Source organism: Herpailurus yagouaroundi, unplaced genomic scaffold, assembly GCF_014898765.1.
Source record: "Herpailurus yagouaroundi ecotype Mexico unplaced genomic scaffold, PumYag 207, whole genome shotgun sequence".
Classification (NCBI taxonomy): Eukaryota; Metazoa; Chordata; class Mammalia; order Carnivora; family Felidae; genus Herpailurus; species Herpailurus yagouaroundi.
The window spans coordinates 3,958,163-3,983,967 of record NW_024412438.1 but is presented as its reverse complement, the minus strand read 5'-3'; the positions used below and the strand labels follow the sequence as shown (position 1 = coordinate 3,983,967).

Below are 25,805 nucleotides of genomic sequence, written 5' to 3'. Positions count from 1 at the left end.
CTCGCCCCTTCCACCGGCCCGCGCTGCGCCCCGGGCCCTCGGTTCCCCGGCCCCCGGCCGGCCGCCGCCTCCTCACCTTCCCCGGGGCAGTCCGGCCGGCGACACCGCACAGCGTTCCCAAGTCCTGCTATTTCCAGAGGAAAAACAAAAGAGGCAAAACGCCTCTGGAGCCTCCTGGGACCAGGGCGCCGGCACCGCCACGAGGAGCCCGCCCCTCGGCCTCCGGCTCCTCCGCGCGCCCCCCGCCCCCGCCCCCGAGGCGCGCCGACCCCCACCTCGCCCGCCAGCCCCGCGCGAGGCTCCAGCGCTGACCCGTGACCCCTCCCGTCGCCGGGGAAGATGGCGCCACGGCGGGGAGGCGGGGCCGGGTGACGCGCGCCCGGCCCCGCCCTGCGGGGGGGGGGGAGCGCCGCTCGCGGGTGTGCGCACGCGCGCGGGAAGAGGCGGCGGGCTCGGTAAGGGACCGAGGGGGCCTCTGTGGCGACTGACTTAGCGGGGCTGTGTGTCGTTTATGATAAAAAAACGAATCTGGCCAAATGTAACGAGGCAACGTACGAAATGGGCACCCACCAGATCTTCCCGGAAAATAGTGCAGAGGCCAAGATTCCGGCCTAACCGCGGAAAAACCAAATTCCACCAAAGCACCGCTACAGGGACTGCGGGTCAGGTCTGGGAGACCAGAGGTTCGTTCACAACACTGTGGTTAGGCTGAGCACAGTTCCACATTTACACGCATGTACCTTAAAGACATCTCGGTTTTTATTTTTTTTTAATTACTTTCGAGAGAAAGTGTAAGCAGGGAGGGAGAAAATCCCTAGCAAGCTCCACGCTCAGCGCACAGCCCCATCGGTGGCTCGATCCCAGGACCGCAGAATCATGACCCAAACTCAAATCGAGCTGGACACTCAACCAACTGGGGCTATCCAGGTGCCCCCAATGAAAGGCATTTCAAAACTGGGTTTTTAAAGACAATGTACTACCTCCCCCCCAAGAAGGAAATTAAGAGATTTTAAAGAATAATTTAAGACTGTTCACAGGGCCTTTTTAAAAACTTAAAAATTTTAAATCTGTTTTTGATAGATATGGAGAGCAAGCGGGGAAGGGGCAGAGGGGGAGACAGGACCCCAAAAGGCTCCATGCTGTTAGCACAGAGCCCGATGTGGGGCTTGAACCCACAAGCCATGAGGTCATGACCTGAGCCTAGACCAAGCTCAGGCTTAACCAACTGAGCCACCCAGCACACACACACACTCCTCCCCGCCCCCCCCCCCCCCCACGGCCTTTATATACAGCAATAGTGAAGGCACTAGCACTATCTTCACCTCCGTGTTAGGTGGTACACACAGGTCTGAAAGGAATTGGCACCGGGCAAATTTTGCTGAAACTTCTACCCACCCTTCTTTTTAAGAATGCTTTCTCAAGCATAATTTGTGTCTATGTCCTTTAAAAATGTACCTCAGGGGGCGTCTGGGTGGCTCAGTCGGTTAAGCGGCCGACTTCGGCTCAGGTCACCATCTCGCGGTCCGTGAGTTCAAGCCCCGCGTCGGGCTCTGTGCTGACAGCTCAGAGCCTGGAGCCTGTTTCAGATTCTGTGTCTCCCTCTCTGACCCTCCCCCATTCATGCTCTGTCTCTCTCTGTCTCCAAAATAAACGTTAAAAAAAAAAAAAGTACCTCACTCTCTAACCATGTTCCATAAAGGAGGGCTAAAATACGAGAACGGAGGGAGTCCACTATAATTATCCTCGATGTTTTCGTCTGGACTTTGAAGAGTTTACTCTGTTAAGTCATCAATTCTTGGAACTATATGGAAACTTCTGGGCCCGTGTATGTATTTTTCTGGTGGGTTATAATTCCATTAAGCTATCAGTAAAAGTTTATACATTTTAGCGTAGGGACGGGTTGTAGAAGAGAACAGAGAAACCACAACAGAATATTTATACATTTATTTATAATGAAATTATGGTCTAAATATTTACAACATATAGGAAACCAGAGAATACGTTTGTACAAAGCCAGCCTGCAAAGTATTCAAATGTGCAAAAATGACAGTTCAGTATCTCAAACTACTCCTGGTTCAGCAGACTAGCTCCTTCTTTCACACGTCAATATTTGATACAAAAAAGTTCTTTTGGCAAAACCTGTAATGCCAAGAAAAAGGACAAGTTGCAATTTCAGTCCCTAAGTCCGCCATCCATCCTACTGAGCGGTCAAATCTCTCTATTTGAGCTGCAACCAGTTCTGAGAGGCAGACCACTGTGTTTCATTTCTGTGAGGAGTTCTGACCAGCTTTGATCGAGCAGTTTTCTCTGACCCAGCTGACGACATGGAGCTTAGAAGGGCAGTAAGAACAGCAATGGCTTTCTGAGACAAGAGTGCCTGAAGGTGCCAGCTTTGGCTCATCCCAGTAAAAAGACACAGGGAAGAAAAAAACAAAAAACAAAACACTTTAATCTTCCTCCTCAGGATCCAGCTATATCCAACAGTTTTAAATTAGTAAAACTGAAGTTTCCAAAAACAGAAAAGAATGCAAAAATGAAACAGGGATGCATTGTCCTTAGATTTAAAGGTGCTGAAAGGAAAGGATGGTCTTAAGATCATTTCCCCACTAATAAATAGTAAGGCGTCGTTTGTAACCAGTTGTCATCAAAATTGACCAAACAGTAGTAAAATACAAATAAAACCTTCTCTTCGTCACAATAGGGGCCATTCATGTGGAAAAGGCTGGACCAGGTCAAATGTATATGGGAATGACCCTGTTGGGATGCTCTGTTGAACAAGCACATTTCACCAACTGTTAAAAAGCTTCTGAGACAAACTTGTGATTCTAAGTAAATGTTAACAGATGCTATGCCACTGCAGAAACAGGGATGTTGTAAAAAGAACGAGACACTTTGAGAAAGGAGACGCTGCATCTCTAACTTCTGCAAAGGTCCAAGATGGTTCCCGGTACAGGCCCCAGAGTCTTATTAAATCAAACGCATGCATTATTGCTAAAGAGAGTCACCGAGGGTCAAAGCTCTGCTCCACTGTTTCCTACGGGGCCATCCAGAATGGCATCTGCTGTTTAGCTCGTGGTTGTGACGAAGGGTACTGATAGCCCAAACTCCAGCCCTGTGGAAAGCTACTTGCATTTTTATGACCCCCGTGTTCCTCCTCTTCATCAGACGAATCTGCAGCATAAGCCACCAACCCAAATCCCTTCTCCGTAGTTTTCATCTTCTTGACTGGATAATCTAGAATAGAGAAAACAACCCCAACCCCGTTCCCCACCAAGACAAAAAAAAAAAAAAAAAAAAAAAAAAAAAAAAAAAAAAAGTAAAGTTAGCAAGTGAGTCTCCGGAGGCTAATATTTCACCTTTTAAAGAGTTCAAAAAAAAGAAGAAAAGAAAAAAAATGTATTTTCTTTTGCTCACTTTTATTACTACAGGCAAAGAACACGAGTGGCCCCATATTCCTCTACACGTCTAGAGTTCTGGGATACTAAGAGGCAATGCTTTTTCAACAGCCACAGGCTGACCATTCAATCGATAGAGCTATGCAGAGAGAAGTAGCTCAGCTCCCAACACAAAGAAAAATCAATCTTTTTTAAAAGTAGGCTCTACGCATGGGGCTCGAACTCAGGACCCCAGGATCAAGAGTCACATGTGCCACTGGCTGAGCCAGGCAGGTGCCCCGAAATACCAGTCCTCAAGTCTGCATCAGATTACCTCCAGGTATTCAGATAACAAAGGCAACAAAATTTTGAACTGACCTACCAATCACTAGTATTTCCTAGGGCTTTAATGCTATGCATAAAACGTAAGTTAACTAACTCTTTCCTAGACACACGTCAGTTGAAAATTAAAGCCCGTGTAACTATATGTCGTCCTTTTAAATAAAAACAAGTATTCTCATTAGCCTGTAGATTTTAGAAGCTGAATTAAACACCTGAATTAGTGCCATCTGAGTGAACATCAGGTCAGAAAACTAACAGCTTAGGAACAGTCTTAGCCACCCGAGTGTCCCCAGCTACACCTCACTCACCATGGCCCCCTGCTCCGGCCCCAGACCCACTCCTGTCATCAGACTCTGCTTTCATTCCAGTCACTGGAAAGGCTGGTGGAGGCATCAACTGCCTGTTAGGAGAAAAAATGTGACAGCCCTTTCAGACAGATTCAATCCATCAGAACCTGTCCAGCAGACACGGAGCAGGTAACCATCCACTTCTACCCCTTCCGCCTGACCCCACCCTTCAAGCTACCATCAAGTTGTCAGATTGTAAGGCCTGTCTACACAGCCAGGCTGGGCCGGGCCAAAACAAGAATGCGCTGCTGGGAGAAGTTAGGCTCATCTAGTGAGGGCTCAAAGGATGGCACAGGAGAGTGCGAGCCCCGGGTGGCAGGCCGGACCTCCATTCAAGTACCTCAACCCATCAGGTTCTAGGATTCTGAGTAGCAAACTTGGCTTGTGTCAGACTCCTGTCCCTGCCTACGCTTAGGAAAACGGCCAAGATGCAGGCAGTGAAGGTAAAGGAAGATGCCTGAATGCACAAGCACTGAATTATTCAAAGTCGAGTACAGCGGCCCGGAGACTGGGAGGCGCGTCCTATTCTCCATTAGCGTATCCGTTACAAAGAACAGGAGCTTATTTGAGCCAAAGGATCTCGTTACCGTTTTAGAACATGGGAAGCCCACAGCAATGACCATTCTCACTAGCGATGCAAACAGAGGACGTCTTAATACATTCATGTAATTCCACTCCAACGAACTTACCTGTCCCTCTCTCGCTCTTTGCCTGAGGAACTTGCCGGCTTCGATCCTGCACCTTCAATGTCATTCTGACTGGAGAAGCCTGTACCTAAATTAGTCATATGAATGGGTCCATGCTATGAGCAGAAAAATACAGTGGCATTAGCAAATCTACAACTGCTGTACAGACTTTAGCTCCTTAACGTAACTGTCAAGTGCCTTGTCTTTCTGGTCAATTGCAGTCATCTGCACTACATAGCTCTCTGGGATTTGGGGCGTAACCACGGCCCAAACAGAGATCACTCTTCTCTACGGAGGACTTGCTCGGGGACATCATAATTGATTATGCTACCTGCATCTGTTTTCAACTCTCCATCTAGAACTATAAAAATGCTTCAAAGCGTGTTTCAAAGAAGGCTTCAAGGACTCTGGCAAAAAGCGCAGGTGCTTCTCCTGATGAAACAAAACTGCACCAAAACTAAACATTTTAATAATATTTTTAAAAACCCTATACTCGAATGACTATAACTATGCACAGAATCACATTTTGGCCACCTTTTTCTGCGGGTGGTGGGGGACTGGAGGGAAAAAAATCACTCTTTCTTATGGAGAGACAGAATAGTAAATTGGGAGCTAAGGTTTAAATACAAACCACTATTGGGAGGTAGAATGATACCTTTTGGTGAGATGTGTAGGGAAGCGAGAACTATCTGAGGCTTTCAAGAGTGCTGTGTAAGAGGAAGTGCAGAAATCTACACGACTCGTTCCAGGTGCCAGTCATAAGAGACCTATACTTCTCTGTGTGGAATTCTGGATTTTATCATATTGACCCCAAAGACAAACCCACCCGAAGGGACTCATTCTTGCTTTCAGTTAATCCCCCAAGGAAAAAACCCTAATCTAAATGGATTCCAGAAAACAGAAATCCTCGTTATTGGGAAAACAACTGGCATAGATGTGAATTTCTTTCTTTAAAGGAAAGATACAGTAGGGTATGGGGAGGAAAGTAAAAGTATTTTATTTAACCTGGTATCCAAGAAGTCCAGACTCTCGTTCATCTGGTAGCTCCTCTGTGAATCGCCTCTTCTGTGCCTGGGGTTGAGTTGGGAGTGGGGGCTGGGGCGGGGGCGGGGGCTGGGGCTGGGGGCCCGCAGGCAAGGCAGTTTTGACAGGAGCAGCAGGAATAAAAGGCCCGCTCATCGGACTCTGGGACCAAAACAAACCAAGGGGAAAAATGGTGTGAGAATGCCCAGCCAGTTTAAGGACACAATAGTTACAATACATTTTAATGATGCACATGCATCCTAGAAATCCTGTATCTCTGGTCGCGTGTTTCCTTCCTGTATCATCTGGTGACAGTACAGCCTTCCTACCCTGACGGTAGGGAAATGCAAAACTGACGATCTCTAAGGTGCTCTCAACTCTTAGGAAAAATCTGCTGTGCACTTGGGCGATTAGGAGCAAACGTGACCAACAAATAATACAAATTCTAGCCACTTGCTTAGTTCAGAAGTTACAAGCCAAACATTCTCCAATTTAAGCTCCTCTCATCAACGCGATTAGCTCTTTCTGGATCATAAAGGCTGCCAACGCTTGTGGCAAAGGCAAGTCCATCTGCCACTTCCGTGGGTAAGTTGTCATAGCAACGGGGAGTCTAATGTTTTTTATTTTTTATTTTTTTAACGTTTATTTATTTTTGAGACAGAGAGAGACAGATCACGAACAGGGGAGGGGCAGAGAGAGAGGGAGACACAGAATCGGAAGCAGGCTGCAGGCTCTCACGGACCACCGTGAGATCATGACCCGGGCTGAAATCGGACGGTTAACCGACTGAGCCACCCAGGCGCCCCGGGGAGTCTAATGTTTTAAGAGATTGTTCCAAAAAGGAATAAGGACTGACCCAGCACGCGTCAGAGAGATAAGACAAGTCTTATCAAATAGCCATTACTTGTTGAACACGTGGGTCACCTCAATTAACCTTTGTGACCTCTAAGATATTATCATTACGCCCATTTTCTTTTTCTTTTCTTTTTTTTTTTTTTTTTTTTTTTTTAAGGTAGGCTTCACACCCAGGGCGGTGCCCAACTCGGAGGCCTGAACTCCTGACCTGGGCCAAGATCGAGAGACACTCAACCAACTGAGCCACCCAGGCGTCCCACGCCCATTCTCTATAAGGAAACCAAAGCCTGGATAGGCTGAATTATATTCCAAGAAGGCACAGCTCAAACCCAGGAATGCATGAGGGGCCCGGGCCGCCCGCTCTCTCAAGCCCAACCCTAAAGAGCCTGCTCCACCATATACATTTCTGGTCACAAACCAGCGCGGCTGGAGAACTAGGGCTCTGCCAAACACAGAAGGCACGTGATTAGGCCTCAGGGTCACCGCCAGAATTCAGCGAAGTCTTCTGCTGTTTCTCCCTGTCCAGCCCCCTTCAGTGCTCACAGCCTACCGATCAGGAGGCTGGGCAATGGTTCGGGGCCGCGCTTCCTCTGGCACGGGTCCACTCTGAGAGGCCCACGGTCAAGGGCCCGCCATCAATCACCGTGCGCTCACTCACTAGCTTCCCTCTGCTCTCTGATGGACGTAGGGTCGGACACCATCCATCCAGATGAGCTAGCTGCCTACCCTTTCCGAAAATTCTAGTTTCTTACACAGTTTGAGAATTCCGTGAGAGCGTTTACGATCCTTAAGTTGGCAGAGCTCATGTAGCCCTTGGCCTAGGAACCCCTGCCTATGGTGGATTTCCTTCGAAGCTTAGGGACTCCGTTCCAAACGCGTGGAGGCGTGGCGTGGGCTGGCTCCCCTCTCCCGGAGGCAGGTGCAGGCAAACTACGATTGTGGCCCTTGTACACTTGCGACTCGAGTGTTCCCGGAGCACGGCCACGCTCACTCACTCGGTATCGTCTCGGGCCGCGCGTGCGCCCGCCGACCGGGCACGGCAGGCTTGACGGAGCCCGCAGGGCCCGCAACACCCAACCTAGCCAGCGGCCAGCATTCCAGAGGAAGCTCGCCGACCCCTCTTCTACACACCGGTCTGCCGGCGCCACACACTTGAGGACGAACACACTGGTGTGTGCACGCTGTCCCCCGAAGCCTTCGGGTAGCTTGGTGGCGGGAACGCAGGAGGAACGGGAGAAAACCCCTCCCGCTGCACCAAAATTATACACCTGCTCTCTCTGCACGACGCCGCCGCGTCCGCGCCCCTCCCCCGCCCGGCTTCCCCCAGCACAGCGGCGTCCGGCTCCCGCCCTGGCGTCCTACCTGTCCAGTGCTAGCTGGAGGCTGCACTTGGGTTATCGGGTATTGTGTTGGCACAGGGGGCACTCCAGTAGGTAATGCTGGCAAGACTCCGGGTGCCAGTGAAACAGCCGGTGGCACTATGCTTGGCACTCCGTAGGGAGGCTGAACTGGCTGCTGAGGAGGGGGAACAACAGGGTAACCAGACTGATAGCCATTGGATGGATAATATGGTGGCTGAGGAGGGACACTACTTATAGCAGAGGGTTGTGTATAGCCTGAGGGGGAAGAAAAAAAGTGTTTAATCAGCTGCAGCAGAATGAGACATTTTAGCTGAATATTAACTTAATCTCTAGGGAAGAAAACTACTGAGGTACGAATGGCTTTTCAAATCACCCTAGGTTCTGAGTGCCCTGGCACGCTTAGTCTAGCCTTAAGTATCTATTCTACACACAGATATCGCTAACAACGCATTTATCTTCGTGAAACACTTTGAGACATACACACCTGGTAAGGGTACAGCAGTATTAATCTGATTCACAAATCTAGAGTATTCAGCATGAACCTGCAAGAGAAGGGAAGACAAATTCATATGGGACAGTCCCAATTTGTGGATTATTTACAAGGGTCTGGTTCTGGGACTAAAGCAGCCGGGGATTAAAATATTTCCACTGGGATCTCAACCTATTTGAGACCTGTTTACTCTAAATTTTAATAAGGCACGGGGCGCCCGGCTAACTCAATGGGTGGAGTGTGTGACGCTCGATCTCAAGGTTGTGAATCTGAGCCCCATGTCGGGTGTAGAGATTATTTAAAATCCCCCAAATGAGACCCAACTCTGAGGTAAAAATCATCCAGAGCCACACAGATACAGAAGGTAGGAAGTTCCTAAGTTGTCAATATAACTAATGAGAAATCATTCATTCTTTTATTTGCTAGACTTGTCCTCAAGGAGCTCAAGGCTCAGCACAGAGCTAGTATGTCCCCCCTCTTCCCTCCCCCCCCCATCCAGATCTTCGTTCTGGGCATCCCACTGAGTCGCCGCACGCAGCAACGAGACAAAGCCAGGGGGTGATCGGGGCAGTTGTCTGATACAAAGGATGGTAAATCAGGTTACTTTGCAGAAGCAAAGCAAACAGCTTCCCAAAAGTTTGGAACCCTTACGTATCAAACAACACAACGCTGAACAGTCAACCCCAAACCTGGTTTCCATCAGGTGCTACGCAAAGAGGCCTCCCGGTTTAACTTTTGGTTACTAGACTACAGAATAAAAAGAATACTCAAATAAGCAATTAGGCCAAAGCACTGCCGATTGGTTTTAAACCATCGTAGTTCCACCTTCCTCCCTTATTTAGCCAAACTTACTGTTGAAAAGAACTTGGAAGGCCCACAGCAAACAACCTGACCGAGATTAAAAGTATCGACTACTTAAGTAACTGAGGACATTGAGATTTCACACTGAAGGCCTGCACATTTCCAAAACTCCATACTGAAATGCCTCCTAAAGAAGAAAATGCACACCAGCGAGGACATGTTAGGGTAGTTTGACTTCCTTAGAGAGAATGTTAGTGGCCAGAATGGTGTGGTTTAAATGGTGTCCTTTCAAAAGTCATGTCTGCCAAAAACCCCAGAATGTGACCTTATTTGGAAACAAGGTCTTGCAGATACACGCTATTAAGATGAAGTCACACTGGATTCCAGTGGGCCCTAAATCCGAGGACTGCCACCCTTCTGAGAGACAGATGGACAAGGAGAGACAGGAGTAGGCCAGGTGTCACCAGGACAGAGAATGGAGCTCTGCTGACACCAGGCGAAAATGCAAAGGGCTGCAGGCCGGGGGAGGCGTGGAACATTCTCCCGCACGGTGTTGTTCAGAAAGAGCCAACCCTGCCCACGCTTGGATTCTGCGTGTCTGGCCTCCTGAGCAGTCAGAGAATACGTTTCTGTCACCTAGTCGGTGGCAACTTGTTACTGAAGCCCTCGGAAACCAGTGCAGGTGGGAAGAGGGCTCAGACACAGCCCCACACAGCAGTTCTCTGCATATCAGACAATCGAACAGAACTCACTGTTTGCAAGAGATTCTCACAGAGCTTCTTGGCAGCAGCCAGGCCTTCTGGTTTGGGATGGCTGCAAAGAAAGAAGACCCAGAAAATTCAAAGAGGAGAAAAGTAAAAGATACAGAATTGTGTTTCACTTCGTATACTGTTTATAAGTTTAATTCATTTAATGCAGCACAAATCTAACTTTCTGAAAATCACAAAATAACGTAATAGAAGCCCTGTAAGATATAACCAGTATCATCGAGACATACACTTTTTGGTCTGAGTTATAGTACTTCTTGACATAAGACTTTTAAAAGCCACTAAAATCACTATAAAGCACACGAATACTGTCGTAGGTTTAAAAAAAGGTTACTTTAGGCTCATCGCAGCTACTTTAGGGTCAGAGATTGTATAAAACCCAAGAACCTGAATACTAAAAAAGGCAATTCCACCTCCTATTTCAATCATTCTTACCAAGTAACTACAAATGGATTATTTCTAGTACTGACCTAAGTCCCTCATGTTAAGGTTTATTAAACCTATTTTCTTACACCTTCTGAATTATCCCTGCCTGTACTGATCTGGTGACAAGCATTCAAATGTCCTCAGCCCCACCCATCCACACGTACCTAATGTAAATATACATAGGCTCAAAAGCTTCTCGGCCAGATGCTGGCTCAATGCAACCCGAACCTTTGCCTCTTAGGAAGACTTTGGCACCTGTTTCAATCTGAATGTGCTGCAAATAGGAGCAGCCTGGACCTTCCACTTTCTCCTTCACATTGAAAGTGGGCACAGCATGCTCTAGACCCACAAATAATTTATCTTGAACATAATGCATCTGTGGAAGAACAGAACACCTCAGATTAAACATGACACATAATTAAATCCAAATCTTGAAAATGATTATGCACAAGACTTTAATCCTCCAGATACCTTTAATCACTGTTAGAACAAGGACTCCAAATAATTTCTACCATGAGCCTATAAAAATAAACTTTACAAAGCAGCTTAAATTTTTTTTTTTTAAACGTTTATTTTGAAAAGGAGGGAGAGAGTGCGTGTGCACACGAGTGCGTAAGCAGGGGAGAGGGCAGAGATAAAGGGAGAGAGAATCCCAAGCAGGCTCTGCGCTGTCAGTATGGAGTCTGACGTGGGGCTCGATCCCACAAACCCTGAGATCATGACCTGAGCCAAGGTCAAGCGTCAGATGCTTAACCGACTGAGCCCCCCAGGCGCCCCTATAGTAACTTAATTTAAATGAGATCTGCCTATCCCACGCACCTACCTAGAACATTAACACCTTCCTCAGTTCAGCAAAACAGGCATAAAGCAAAGACTCGCGGCTCAGGAAGCACGCCCACGGCCCAGGCCACCGCAAGGCAGGGAGAGCCCGGTGCGGTCTCCCGGGACGCGATAGTGGCGTGTCGGGTCGTGCAGTCAGCCCCGTGGTGTCCTCCAGTGAGGGCTGCTCTCGCCCACCCTGTTCTCTAGGAGGATTGTATCAGCAGAGTCTTGCTTCACCAGACTCAGCCTTCTTAGTCCTCCAGCTGCTGTCACATTTACAGACACAGAACCAAACCACTAACTTCACAGCGAACGGTGTGCCCTCGACTGCGTCACCGCCCTTTCCAAAGGGCGCGTCACCAGGCCAGCACTAGCAGGGAACTCTCAGGTCAGAATTTCAGGATTTTCTATGTTCTTCTCGTCTCCCGTTTTCTGTGGCCTATGTCAATTTTACAGAAATGGCAAAGCTGTTAGGGGATCTCTCCACCAAACATACCCCTGACTGGAAGGGAGGCTTCTGGCTAACAGCTGGGGACAGCTGTGCAATGGGCGCCGGCTGGTGATAGACAGTGACTGTTGCACCATTAAACGTTGGACTCGTCCCCGTGGCGGCTTTGACCACCCCATTGGTGATGATCTCTTTGATTCGGTTTACAGCTCCTGTGGAAAAACAGGGTGAGATGTTATACCAATGGGATGAACGCACAGACTACCAGCTCGTGACAAAGGTCAACGCCCAGGTGCCCATGTACTAATCCGTTTTAGAGGATCCCCAAGTATGAGGTTCTCAGCCTCTCTAAACCCCCAGCCCATTCGTAAGCGGTTCATACACACGAGTTAGCACAGCCCGGGAACATTCTGCCAACGTGTTACTTAGAGCCCTATACTTTGCCCTTCACAAAAAGCAGATGTGAGCCCAACCGTTACTTACTGTCCACTAATTCCCGTGTCTGGCCCTGAACATGAAGGTATAACGGACGATCCCTATAAAGAGAAATACAAAATGATGATCCCAAACTGGTCATAACCAAAGGAACCAAATGGGTCACCGAATTTGTAACGTTTATACTTTCCAAGTAAGGCAAAGGCACTATATTCACAGAAATGACTGTTGCTAATTTTTAAGAACGTGGTTTAAAGCTGAGGCTAAATAAACTTTTCTGGTTGCTTCACGTTAGCCAGCCCACACAGGATCAAATCTGTTCATATGGGCTCCTGAATACGGGGATCTAGTCCACCGAGATAACCGGATGTTTGAGAAAATTCCTTTTTGTCTATCCAAATGACCGGGGTGACAGTGACAGGAGCGCACAGACCCATGGCTGTGAGGCCTGCAACCAAAGCAACTCTCGACTCTAAACGTAAAGTGGCTTAGATTCAGATTTTGACTGTAATCACAGAGAAGATCTTCGATAACCATACAGTTCATAACAAGCTGTCAGCAAAAAAGAGCTGTGTCTAAAGACAAAAAAGTTCAAAACAGCAACCGGCGTGCACACAGTTGCAATATACTGTCTCAGGTGGGGAGCAAGTTTTGCTTCCTAATTATATTTGGTTTGGGCCAACGTGAAAAATGTTGCACTGCCTGAGTACCCGCCCCCAAACACCGAGTAATGGGAGAGACGAACTGAAGGGGACGAGATGTTTACATAGATAATCCAGCCACCCTGGACACAGCAAGGAGTCGGACAAAAGGATGTTTTTTAGACAGAGATCACAACAAAACACACGCCCTTTTGTTGGGGGAAACATTCCCACACAGAAATTTAGAAGTGTGTCCGTTAAATGTTAGCAACTGTCTCATCTTACACTTTCCCGTAACGTGTTTCCTCTACGAAAACGTTACCCGTGAAATGAAAAATCAAAGAGCGGCACGAAGGACGAGAGCTGCCGACCCTCCTTATGCACGTCTGAGACGTTCCCAAGTTCTACTACGAAGCATGCGTGTACGTCTAGCAAGCTGCTGACCAAATATTCACACCTATTGCCTCAGAATGAAACACACACTAACGCGAGCCCGTGTCCAATCTTTTCCCAAAGCAGCGGAAGTGCATACACACCCTGGCCCCACTTTGGCCTTCTCCTCGCTGGTCATGAATCTCCCTCGAGTTGACACCGCGGCCCCACTAAGTCGGCTGATCTGAAAAGGAAACATTCTATTAAAAGGATGATGTGGCAGTTGACTGACTTCGATGACAGGCAGCGGGATGGATTCTCCCCATGCGTTCATTCCACCAACAGACAGGAATGACGTCTGTACAGGAATCCCTCCCGTATCGGAAATCGCTTCCTGCTCAAGCTGACCCAGGGAGTCCCCCCATATCGGCTCCTTCACCTTCACTAGAAAGTCCCTCTGGAGTTAATTCAACCCAACCCTGACTTTGGAGATTATGACCCAAACCCGCTAATCAATATCTGACTCCGCTCTCCGCGTTCACAAGACCACGCCCAGCCACCGCCGTCCCCAGAGGCCCCACAGCTCCCCACCTCATCCTGAGTCTGCCCTCGAGTCAACAGGTTCCTGCACGTAAGAGGCACGTCATTGATCTCGACTTCAGCCACCACCAGGTCGTCCTTGCTTTTATTGCTAGTTAGGCCTTTGCCAGCAGCCTGAAGCTACCAAGAAAGAGTAATTAGATCAAAAAGACTGTAAGATGAAATAGTATCTTTCTGCTGTCCAATTTACAACCGGCCCTTCCCAAGTCCCACCACCACCTTACCGTTCCCCAAACCTGCCTGCAAACACACTTTGGAAACACGCCTGGGTCGTTCTGCAAAAATGACATAACGAGCAAACAAAACCTCACTGAACTGACACCGAGTATTGTCAACTGACTTGAAGGCAACCCTCAGGTCTCTGTAACCTCAGCCACGTGTGCGTTTCTGCGATCACATGATCCCAGAAACCCTACGCTGCCATCTGCACGGGGAAAATCACAAGACCAAGTTATGGTGCTTTGCACCTCAACCAGCTAGCCGTACGTGCAGTCAAATGCAGGGCAGGGGTGCCTGGGTGGCTCAGTCGGGTGGGCGTCTGACTTCGACTCAGGTCGTGATCTCCCGGTTTGTGGGTTCGAGCCCCACGTTGGGCTCTGTGCTGGCAGCCGGGAGCCTGGAGCCTGCTTCGGATTCTGTGTCCCCCTCTCTCTGCTCCTCCCCCACTTGTGCTCTGTCTCTCAAAAATAAATAAATTTAAAAACTAAGTTAAAAAAAAAAAATACAGGGCAGAGTCCAGCAACCCATGCACCTCACCTGTGTAACCGGACGCTGCCTTTGTGCCACCGCTGCGGCCATGGCACCTTACATTCACCTAATCCCATCCTTGCAGTGACCTGGAACACCCGTCAGTTCTACCTGACAACCCATTACTTTCTACTAAAGAACTAAGAGAATGGATGAAAAGTCAAGCAAAATCCTAAAATCTGATCTGGCTTCTTTCAACTTCAACTGTAGGCAACTCCAGATAACTGGATTGGAGTTACTCAAGAAAAATTTCATCCCAAGATGGCCTTCCCCAACCTTTTCTTGCCTTGGGCCAATGTCCCACAAATCTGCTCCAGGAAGATAAAAATACAGTTTACTTCCTTATGCATTAGATACATTTTACATATTTTTTTAACGTTTATTTATTTTTAAGAAAGAGAGAGTGAGCATAAGCAGGGGAGGGGCAGAGAGAGAGGGAGACGCAGAGCCCTATGCGGGGGCTCGAACCCACAAACCGCAAGATCATGACCTGAGCCGAAGTCGGTTGCTTAAGCCACTGAGCCACCCAAACGCCCCTGCATCAGACACGTTTTTAAATCACGGACACAAACTAGATTCAGCAACATCTCATCTTTGTTCAGCCCCCCACTCAGCACGCTGGCTCAAGCACACCTCACCTCCCTGAACCCCGGGGCCACCTTCAAAGGTGCGGGCAGTGCCGTCCGGCAGTGGGAGCTACCTGGCAGTCCAACGTGGGCGCCGTCAGCCTCGTGTCCAAGTGCCCTGCCGAGGAACTCCACTTTAAATTTTACTTTTCACTCAAATTTTAATGTAAATAGCTACAGGAGGCAGCAGCCACTGTCGGGGACCACCCAGGTACATGTCACCAACCCCATCAGATGAGGAAAACTGGGGCTCCACGACACATCTAAGGCCAAGAACCGAGGACCCCGGGTTTCACATCTAGATATTCTGATTGTAAATCCACTATTTGTGCACTGTGCGGCCGCCTGCTGAGCTCAAGCTTTTTAGAGAAAAAAAAAAAATAAGTGATTCACAACAGTATTAAGAATTTTATTACTCAAGAAGCACTCCATGATCACCAGCGTGTTATAGCTCCTTGTAAAACTTACAAACGGACAACGGACTCAATCTTTGCAAACCATCAAAATACAATGAATAACGAACTTCCAATTCACTAGAAGTTCCCACCAATTCTGCCAAACTTGAATACTTAAACATCCACACACATTATGGCCTGTTGATATCATACTCATACACAGGACAGCTAACAAAAAATTGTATTTTCCTTTCTCCCCCAGCTTTACTGAGGTATAACTGACAAACAAAAATTGTGTACATATACTGAAGGTGAACTGGATATTTTGATATACGGTTACATTGCGAAATAACCACAACGTGTAAATTATAATTAACACAGTCGCTGCTCACCTAAATTGCATTTGCAAACACAGAACTCATTTCTTCACAGGTACTATGGAAGTCAGCTTTATTTTTTTATTAATTTTTTAAACGTTTATTTATTTTTGAGAAAGAGAGACAGAGCATGAGCAGAGGAGGAGCAGAGCAAGAGGAAGTCACAGAATCAGAAGTAGGCTCCAGGCTCTGAGCTGTCAGCAGAGAGCCCGACGTGGGGCTTGAACCCACGAACCATGACATCATGACCTGAGCCGAAGTTGGATCATGACCTCAATTGACTGAGCCACCCAGGCGCCCCCGGAAGAACTTTTTTTTTTTTTCAAATGAGAATTATAATGGAGCAAGCAGCCTTGGAACACACTGAATTCTCCAACTCCAGAGGCTTTCAAGCAAAAGCTAAACACCCAGTTGTCCGAGGAGACTCTGAAGTCACACGTGTGCCAACCATGACAGATCTTACACAATTACACAACTTGACATTCACATGCACGCCCAATTTCCATCCTCTGTAAACTGGAGATAGTAATCCATCCCTTAAAATTATAAGGATTTCTTTTAAGTGCAAAGCATGCATTCTAGCACTACAAACAGCCACTATACGCGTCGTCCTGTAGAAGATTCTGGTTTCCTATTACAGGATAAGTTAAAGACTTCAAAGTTCAGATCCAGTCTAGTGGTGAGATTTTAGTTATACCACAAATTCTATAAAACGACCAAATTCTATAAAATGACCAATTTGTATGAAAACAGCAAACCAACATATAAACTGTTCATTTTATTTCATGCTTAATTACACTGTAGACGTTCATTAGATTCTAATTATAAAGGACATTTTATAAACGTATTTTTGAGCAGAGTTGACTAGAGACCTTTTAAAACTCACTGATTTACCTGGACTTTCTCATGTGACTTCAGGGAAAATGCACATGTGGTGAAAACTATACTACATCGTTGCTTTAAATGATTATGTAGATAGCAGGCCGAACTAAGAACAAAGACAAAATGAGCTATTTGATCCGTAAATGTAGTCAAACCAACCAAAGCTGCCTCGTAAAAACAAATGACAAAATATCATCTGATATGTTCCAAAACTAAGTGATCTTTAAATTACTGGGTCCCGGTTTTCTCCTCTACACACAGGATTCTTGGACCGCACAATTACAAAACAACCCGTATTAACATCGCAATTAGCAGAGTCCCTTCAACTTCAAATACCTTCTCGGCGGCATTCTGCGTTGGTTTCAGCTTCCCTTTGGCCATGAGCATGGCATTGATCTTGGCAGCCACAGCAGCAGCAGCATCCAAGGCTCCAGAGGGAGCAGCTGTGGAGCCCCCAGGGCTTCCCCCACTGCTGGTAACCTCCCCACCTGGGGCCGTCGGCGGGAGGAAGAGAAGGGGGGCTGGCGCTGGTTGGTCCCATTTGCTGCGGCGCCTACCGGGAAAAAGAGGAAAATATTGGGCCCCAAAGCTTTATTCGTGTTATTCTTCCCCTTACTACGCTTTAGCACCCCATTTGCCGTCTATCGTGTCCTCTTTACACCCTCAAGTCTCTTATCAATATTAAAATGACCACCTCTCTTTATACAATTACTGCAGTATTTCCTCACTAATTTCGACCCTACTCCAGAATCTACTTCTTTTCTACTCCATCACCCCTCTGAGAAAACTCCACTCTGTCCCACATGCCCCCGTTTTGCCCCTCCTCTTGGCCGGTCCTTCCGAAAAGTCTCTGCTTTCCGTCTCCCTCTGCTCCCTGCCGGCCTTTTTCGGGGGCCCCAAGGCCTGCTCACCGTCTTTCTCCCCAAAACCCAGCCCTCCAATACGTACACTTCCCACTTCAACGCCCCCCCCCCAACACCCATACGCAGCTCCCAACGGTCCCTCCGTCTCTCCTCTGCCCCGTGCGAGCCGCGATGCCCTCGCCCAGGAAGCTTTACCCGCCGGCCCCGGGATGTGTCGCGCTCCCCGCGGACATGGCGACCGGCTCTGCTCAACCACCCGCCAACTACCCCACTACCACCTTCCCGTCACTTCCGCCCCCAACGCCCTCACGCACAGCCCCTTCCGGTCGTGAGGAAAAGCCGTTCCGGTGAAAGCGTCGGTTCCAATTGGACTCTTGTTGACTTCAAGGCGTCTGGCATTATCCGAGACAGGTAGGGTGTGACCTTCCTGCTTTCGGCTTGCCCTGGAGAAAGATGGCTGCCGAAGAGCATATCAAGGCGCAATTGGGGCGAGGAGAATCCATGTTTGTTATGGGCAAGTAGGTAGCCCACAAGACAATACGCAAGAGTCGGGGAATTAAAACAGTTTGTCCCCCGGTCCAGCCACGTTTGTGTGGAGGCCCAGCCTCTGGCCAGGGAGAGAGCCTTCCCGCCACTTTGGCCCGCGTCACTCAGTTACCTGCTTAGGAAAAGGCAAATGATGCGTCCCAAAGGTCATGTGAGAAATTAGTTGTTTCACGTCTGCACGCCAACCACTGCTTTCAGAGCAGGGCCTCGGGGGCGCGCCGCGAGGGGGCGCCGGCGGCTGGGCGCGGGAGCGGAGGGGAGGGGGAGGGCCGGGGCGCTCCGCCGGGGTCTGGGGGCGCTGGGAGTGGGTTGTGGACCCCGGAGGTGAGGGTCGCCGGCCGGGGCGCACCGCTGGGGTTGGGCTGGAAGTGGGTCGTGGACGGCGGAGGTGAAGGGGGGCGGGCCGGGGCGCCCCGCCGGGGTTGGGGCCGGGACGCCGCGGACCGACGGCGTTTGGTGGGTCTTCAAGCTGCTAGGAGACTCTAGGTTGAACGACTAGCATGGAGTGCTGTGTTTCAAATAAATTTATATTCTGGTAGTGAGAGGCCTAAGCAAACTGAAACTTAACCAGCTTGTTCCACTTCTGTACAATTGCTTGGCGCGCCCGCGTATTCCTGACCAATCATTGAGATACCCATACCCCCAGTTGTGGTTTGACCTAAAGGTGGGAACCAATCGAATGCTGCTAAGTGTTCAAATTTAAATATCAACCAATTGCAGCTCTGTAACTGTGAAAAATCCCTGATTTCCCCATGACTTGTTTGTACCTGTCTATAAAAGGGCTGTAAAAACCTCACTCGGGGCCTCTTAGCGTCACCGCAACGAGTGCGCGGAGGACCGGGTTCCAACCTGCAATAAACGACCCTTGCCACTTGGCTTTGGCTCTGGACTCTGGTGGTTCGTTTTTTGGGGTCTCTTGAACTCTGGGCGTTACATCGGGGGCTCGTCCGGGATAGCCCCAAGCCCACCAGACCCCAAGTCAACGGGTCATTTCTGAGACCGGTCGGTGAGTGAGCCGGCTCTGTCCGTTCCTGTTTGTTCGTTTCTGGCTCTCCCGCGCGGGATCTGTATCAGAGACTGACACAGCCCTGGCGGACGCGCTATAGGGCAGTCAGTCGGGACCAGTAGGAGACGTCCTCTGGCACCCGTCTGGGGCACCATTTTGGCCCATCGGAACTCTTTGTTCGGGTTACAGACACCCGTTCTGTATCTGGTCTCTTCTCCAAGGCACTTTCTGTTTGCCGCCGCGCTTGCGATTTAACTTGTCTCCTCTCCTCTGCAGGTATATCCGGCTCACTCCCGGAACATAAACTAACTTGACCCATCTATTTCTTCCTATACAGACTATGGGACAGAAGCAGAGTACACCTCTCTCCCTTCTTCTGGCTAATTTCAGGGATGCCCAGACTAGAGGCCATAACCTAAGCCTGGACATCCGCCGGTCGAGACATCGCTTTCTGCCGGCCTGAGCGGCCCACTTTCGGGGTGGGCTGGCCTACCGAGGGCACTTTTTATTTGCCTATAGTTGCTAAGGTCAAGGCCAAAACCCTCCTGCCAGGAAAGGAAGGCCATCCAGACCAGGTTCCCCATATCCTCGTCTGGCAGGATCTTGTTGAAAACCCTCCACCCTGGATGTCTCCCTTCCTTTCCTCAGGGTCCTGTAAGATTCTCGCGGCCCGCTCCACTGACCCAACCAAGCCGCGAACTCCCTCAGCGCCCCTAAATCCCATATTGCCCGATAGTCAGGACCTACTATCCCTGGACCCTCCACCCTATCATCCCCCTCCCCTCGCACCCCAGGCCCTGCCCGCAGCAGCCGCCCCGCCAGTCGCCCCGCCGGTTGCCCCCCAAGGGGAACCAGGAGGACGGGAAGCGGCAGCTGCACCGGAGCCAGGGAGACTAGGGGCAGCAGCCGCGCCAAGCCCTATTGAAAATGAAACCAACAGGGGCGCCTGGGTGGCGCAGTCGGTTGAGCGTCCGACTTCAGCCAGGTCACGATCTCGCGGTCCGCGAGTTCGAGCCCCGCGTCGGGCTCTGAGCTGATGGCTCAGAGCCTGGAGCCTGTTTCCGATTCTGTGTCTCCCTCTCTCTCTGCCCCTCCCCTGTTCATGCTCTGTCTCTCTCTGTCCCAAAAATAAATAAACGTTGAAAAACAAAATTAAAAAAAAAAAAAAAAAGAAAATGAAACCAACAGCGAAGGGCCAGCTGGCCGAACTCGCGGGTGCACCCAGCGTGAGCCAAGCTCTCGCCTCCCCGACTCCACTGTGGCCCTACCCCTGCGGGAAATAGGACCCCCCGATGAAACGGGCAACCCCCGACTCCAGTATTGGCCCTTCTCCACCAGTGACCTTTATAATTGGAAAACCCAAAATGCTCGGTTTTCTGATAACCCTAGAGATCTTATAGCCGTCCTAGAGAGCATAATGTTCACCCACCAGCCTACCTGGGATGACTGCCAACAGCTTTTGCGAATCCTGTTCACCACGGAAGAAAGGGAGAGGATTCAACTTGAAGCGCGGAAGCTGGTCCCCCGGGAAGACGGTCGACCCACTGTTAACCCTGACCTCATTAATGCAGCGTTTCCCCTGACTCGGCCTGATTGGGACTACAACGCGGCAGAAGGTAGGGGACGACTGCTCAGTTATCGCCAGACTCTAATGGCGGGTCTCCGGGCTGCAGCACGCAAGCCCACCAATTTGGCCAAGGTGTACTCGGTAGTACAAGGTAAGACAGAGAGCCCTGCCACCTTTTTAGAAAGATTAATGGAAGCCTTTAGGCAGTACACCCCCATGGACCCCGAGGCCCCCGAAGAAATCCTGCCCAGGTATGGTTTTCCAGTAATGATAGGGTCAGACAATGGACCTGCATTCGTCTCTACGGTAAGTCAGGGATTGGCTTCCGTACTTGGGGCAGATTGGAAATTACATTGTGCCTACCGGCCCCAAAGCTCAGGACAAGTAGAAAGAATGAATAGAACATTAAAAGAGACCCTTACTAAATTGACTATGGAGACTGGCGCTGATTGGGTAGAATTACTCCCCTACGCTCTGTACAGGGTTCGCAACTCCCCGTACAAATTGGGCCTTACGCCCTATGAAATCACGTTTGGCAAACCCACACCTATCATACCTAATCTTAAATCAAACCTCATTCAATTAGATCAAGATAACAGCCTCTTGTCTTCTCTCAGGGCTCTACAGCGGGTTCATGAGGCCACGTGGCCTAAACTAAGAGAACTGTATGAGACGGGGCCCCCACCCACTCCCCATCAGTATCGTCCAGGAGACTGGGTCCTCGTCAAGCGACACCGGCAGGAGAACCTTGAACCCAGATGGAAGGGACCTTACCAAATCATCCTGACAACTCCCACCGCCATCAAGGTAGATAACCTCCCTACCTGGATTCACCACACCCACATTAAGCCTGTCTGACCCGCTGTCTGACCTTGTGGGACACACTGATAGAAATACTACTTGGACTGTAGACCGGAGTAAGAAAAACCCCCTCAAACTAACCTTGCGCCGTGCCTCCCCTAAACATGTTCAGGATAGTGACCCTTGCCCTACTAGCCCTCAACCTCAAACTCCTGGAGGGAGGACTAAATGCCCCCGTTGACAAACAGAAATTGTACGAAGCTCTGTATGGAAGGCCCTGTGATTGCAGAGGTGGCCTGGTTAGCACCATTGCCCTGCCACATAGTAAAAGAATAGTGGCCATCTCTGTAGGAGGAGGGGGTCTACAGCGAAGCTACACTCAAACCCAAGACTGTGGGACCACGACTGCTTACTTAACCCAGACCTGTGACACCACAGGACTCCAACAACAGCAGTGGTTATGTGTGAACAAACCCAAGCCCCTGCCCCCCATGACAAAATGCCCTTGCTCCACTTTCCAGGAGTCGGTGCACAGCTCTTGTTATGACTCCTATCAGCAATGTATAGGGCCAGATAACTCCACTACCTACTTTACGGCCATCCTACAGAGTAACAGGGCAGCGATAGCCAGTGATAACGATATGCAACTTCAAGCTGGCTGCTCTGGCTCAGTTGGAGCCGCCACCTGCTGGAACCCCCAAGCCCCCATACATGTGTCTGACGGTGGAGGACCCCAAGACGCTGTCAGACAGATTGAAACGCAAACGAGGCTTAAGGACCTCGCAGAACATATGTATCCATGGCTTAATTCCACCCCCTAGTTCTCCCTAGGCACAGCCCTTACGAGTTAGACCCTCAGACAAGGTCTATCCTAGAAACCACTTTCTTACTCTTAAACATCTCTAACCCGACTCTAGCCCAAGATTGTTGGCTTTGCCTACCCCAGCAAACTCCCTGACCCATCGCCATCCCCACTGAAGTTGATATCAGCATAACCAATGACTGCTTTCCTTCTTCCCTACCTGACCCCTTCCCTGTTCAATTCATTAGCCCGTTCGATGCCTCTTGCTTTATAAATAATCTTACCTCCCAGAATAACAGCATAGATGTAGGGATCGTATCTCTTGCCCAATGCCACCAGTACGTCACTATCAACTGCTCCTCCTGTAGTACCAACACCACCGTTTTCGTCTGCGGAAATAACCTAGCCTACACCTATCTTCCCCACAATTGCACTGGAGTATGCATCCTGGCCACCCTGCTACCAGATATCGACTTAGTCGCAGGAAAAACCCCCATGCCCATCCCTAGTCTGGACTTTGTAACTGGCAGATCCAAACGAGCTGTGGCTGTTATCCCCCTCCCGGTAGGCCTAGGAATTACAGGCGCATTAACTACCGGGACAGCAGGATTAGGAGTCTCCATACACTCCTGTCTGCGACTCTCTCGTCAACTAATTGACGATGTCGAAGCCTTGTCAGGGACAGTCCAGGATCTGCAAGACCAGCTAGATTCCCTAGCAGAAGTGGTGTTACAAAATAGAAGAGGGTTGGATCTGCTCACCGCAGAACAAGGCAGCATCTGCTTAGCCCTACAAGACAAATGTTGCTTCTATGCCAATAAATCAGGAATAGTTCGGACCAAAATTAAACAGCTCCAAGAGAACCTCGCACGCCGACGAAAAGAACTAGCCGAAAACCCACTGTGGTCAGGACTCCACGGGTTTCTCCCCTACCTTCTTCCCCTTTTGGGTCCCCTACTATGCCTCCTCCTCCTTTTTACCTTCGGCCCTATTATAATCAACAAAATAATGAACTTTATCAGGGACAGACTAAACACCATTCAGATTATGGTCCTTAGGCCGCAGTATCAGCTCCTAGACATGGAGAGCGAGCTTGATTAGGTAACACTGTAGGACCCAAGATTGGTTCCTCAGGTACTTGAGAAAGGGGGGAATGAGAGGCCTGAGCAAACTGAAACTTAACCAGCTTGTTCCACTTCTGTACAATTGCTTGGCGTGCCCGCGTATTCCTGACCAATCATTGAGATACCCGTACCCCCAGTTGTGGTTTGACCTAAAGGCGGGAACCAATCGAATGCTGCTAAGTGTTCAAATTTATTTATTTATTTATTTTTTTAACGTTTATTTATTTTTTTGGGACAGAGAGAGACAGAGCATGAACGGGGGAGGGGCAGAGAGAGAGGGAGACACAGAATCGGAAACAGGCTCCAGGCTCTGAGCCATCAGCCCAGAGCCCGACGCGGGGCTCGAACTCACGGACCGCAAGATCGTGACCTGGCTGAAGTCGGACGCCCAACCGACTGCGCCACCCAGGCGCCCCGAAATTTAAATATCAACCAATTGCAGCTCTGTAACTGTGAAAAATCCCTGATTTCCCCATGACTTGTTTGTACCTGTCTATAAAAGGGCTGTAAAAACCTCACTCGGGGCCTCTTAGCGTCACCGCAACGAGTGCGCGGAGGACCGGGTTCGAACCTGCAATAAACGACCCTTGCCGCTTGGCTTTGGCTCTGGACTCTGGTGGTTCGTTTTTTGGGGTCTCTTGAACTCTGGGCATTACAGTAGGATTAATAAAATACAAGTTAATTTGAAAGCCAAACTCGTAGTATTTTCCCTTCAGCGTTTAATAAATGCCCCTTCCATGCGAACACCACGTTTATCATGTATGAAATTTTATATATACGCTATTACGTTTCTTCGTTCTTTTGCGTTGATCCGTTTGTTCCTTTGCTACGGTGTTTTTATTGGGTAATTCTATTTCAGTTTTAATCTGTTAGGGCAAACCGATTTTCATCTACATTTCATGGCCCATTCTGACAGGTGTATTTTTCCAAAGAATTTCAGATCGTTTTCCTGTTGCCCCTTTCCCCCAAAACACAATGTTGTTGGGAGTCTGATTGAAATTACATTATTTTTTTACACTTAAAAAAATTTGTGATTTGTGAATCGTATCACCCTTTTCTAAAGGGTACTGGGGGGGAGGGGCCTGGCTGGCCCGTGGGTGGAGCATGTGACTCTCCATCTCCCAGTGGTGAGTTCAAGCCCCTCCTTGATCTGATCGCGGAGCCTGCTTAAAAATTAAATAAAAATATGGGGCGCCTGGGTGGCGCAGTCGGCTAAGTGTCCGACTTCAGCCAGGTCACGATCTCGCGGTCCGTGAGTTCGAGCCCCGCGTCAGGCTCTGGGCTGATGGCTCAGAGCCTGGAGCCTGTTTCCGATTCTGTGTCTCCCTCTCTCTCTGCCCCTCCCCTGTTCATGCTCTGTCTCTCTCTGTCCCCCAAAAAATAAATAAAAAAAAACGTTGGAAAAAAAAATTAAATAAAAATAAAAGGGTACTCTATGCGCTCAATTCACAAAGTTGTGCAACCATCACCACTATCTCATTCCAGACCGTTTTCATCACCCCAAAAGAAACCCTGCACCCATTATCAGACACGTCCCATTTTCCCTTGCTAAGGCAACCACCAATCTAATTTCTGTCTCTCTGGAATTGCCTATTCTGAACATTTCACACAATGGAACCATAGAATATGTGACCTTTAGTGTCTGACTTCTTTCACTTAGCATCTTGTTTTCAAGGTTCGTTCATGTGGTAGCGTGTGTCAGTGCCTCATTCCTTATTACGGCCAAATAATATTCCATTGTATGGATAGGCCAGTTTATCCATTCATTTAGAATGGATAGTCACCACTTCTGTCTTAACTTGGAAATTTTTCTTTTTACATTTTATTTATTTTTGAGAGAGAGAGAGAGACAGTGTGAGTGGGGGAGGGGCAGAGAGAGAAGGAGACACAACCCGAAGCAGGCTGCAGGCTCCGAGCCGTCGGCACGGAGCCCGACGAGGGGCTTGAGCTCACGAACCACAAGATTATGACCTGAGCCGAAGTCGTACACCTAACCGGCTGAGTCACCCAGGTGCCCCCGACCCCTTCCTGTGTCCAGGGCAGGTAGATCAGCCCAAACTTGGAAGATGCCAAACTGGATTTCGCAGTCTGGGCCCGGTCCTCCCCCGCAGCAGGAAGGAGGAAAGAATGATGGTGGGCTGGCACCAGCTCTCCAGCACGTGCACCCCTGGCCTTTGGGGCACCACCTTCTACCTCCGACACTTGGGGTAATTTCTCCAAACAGAAGGATTTCCAATCGAATTCTTCTGGCACTTCTAAAAATAGCTTTGGGGGCGCCT

The 25,805-nt window shown here is 49.2% G+C and overlaps 2 protein-coding genes and 2 non-coding genes across 10 annotated transcripts in view; all 4 read right to left on the bottom strand.

The window, feature by feature from the left end:
- Positions 1-352, bottom strand: part of RIT1 (Ras like without CAAX 1) — an 8,519-nt gene extending 8,167 nt beyond the window's left edge. Inside the window, exons 1-2 of one of the 5 annotated variants that reach the window (XM_040452681.1) lie at positions 313-352; positions 77-124 (exon numbers count right to left, since the gene is read on the bottom strand). The gene's annotated coding sequence lies outside the window, so the exon portion shown is untranslated. Of the gene's footprint in view, positions 1-76; positions 237-275 lie in introns of those variants that run through there. The other 4 variants (XM_040452684.1, XM_040452682.1, XM_040452685.1 and 1 more) reach the window with 4 other exon arrangements.
- Positions 353-1,929: 1,577 nt separating this feature from the next.
- KHDC4 (KH domain containing 4, pre-mRNA splicing factor) lies at positions 1,930-18,392 on the bottom strand. 3 transcript variants are annotated; one of them, XM_040452678.1, is made up of 15 exons: positions 18,339-18,392; positions 17,995-18,137; positions 17,154-17,370; positions 13,782-13,910; positions 13,355-13,434; positions 12,226-12,278; positions 11,791-11,954; positions 10,637-10,848; positions 10,032-10,092; positions 8,473-8,530; positions 7,990-8,243; positions 5,755-5,934; positions 4,753-4,865; positions 4,025-4,116; positions 1,930-3,234 (listed from the first exon to the last, which is right to left on the bottom strand). In XM_040452678.1, exons 1-15 carry the CDS (start codon positions 18,375-18,377, stop codon positions 3,035-3,037), a joined length of 1,995 nt encoding a protein of 664 aa, XP_040308612.1. In that variant the 5' UTR covers positions 18,378-18,392; the 3' UTR covers positions 1,930-3,034. The 3 variants fall into 3 exon arrangements, with proteins under 3 accessions (XP_040308612.1, XP_040308613.1, XP_040308614.1); XM_040452679.1 differs by lacking the exons at positions 17,995-18,137; positions 18,339-18,392 and adding an exon at positions 17,876-17,979; XM_040452680.1 differs by lacking the exons at positions 17,995-18,137; positions 18,339-18,392 and adding an exon at positions 16,830-16,923 and having other exon boundaries at positions 17,154-17,280.
- On the bottom strand, positions 7,144-7,275 carry LOC121015720 (small nucleolar RNA SNORA42/SNORA80 family). Its single transcript, XR_005783943.1, has one exon. It is a non-coding gene; the product is annotated as a small nucleolar RNA SNORA42/SNORA80 family (small nucleolar RNA).
- LOC121015717 (small Cajal body-specific RNA 4) lies at positions 11,430-11,558 on the bottom strand. The gene has a single exon (XR_005783940.1).
- Positions 18,393-25,805: the final 7,413 nt, after the last annotated feature.

Excerpts from the sequence above, each read along its gene's own strand:
- KHDC4 (XM_040452678.1), bottom strand. The coding sequence starts at position 18,377 with ATGACCTTTGGGACGCATCATTTGCCTTTTCCTAAGCAG. Across the intron at positions 17,371-17,994 it reads CCTCACGACCGGAAGGGGCT|GCGCCGCAGCAAATGGGACC; the intron begins GTGCGTGAGGGC and ends TTTTCCCGGTAG. Across the intron at positions 4,866-5,754 it reads CTGGACTTCTTGGATACCAG|CATGGACCCATTCATATGAC; the intron begins GTTAAATAAAAT and ends TTCTGCTCATAG.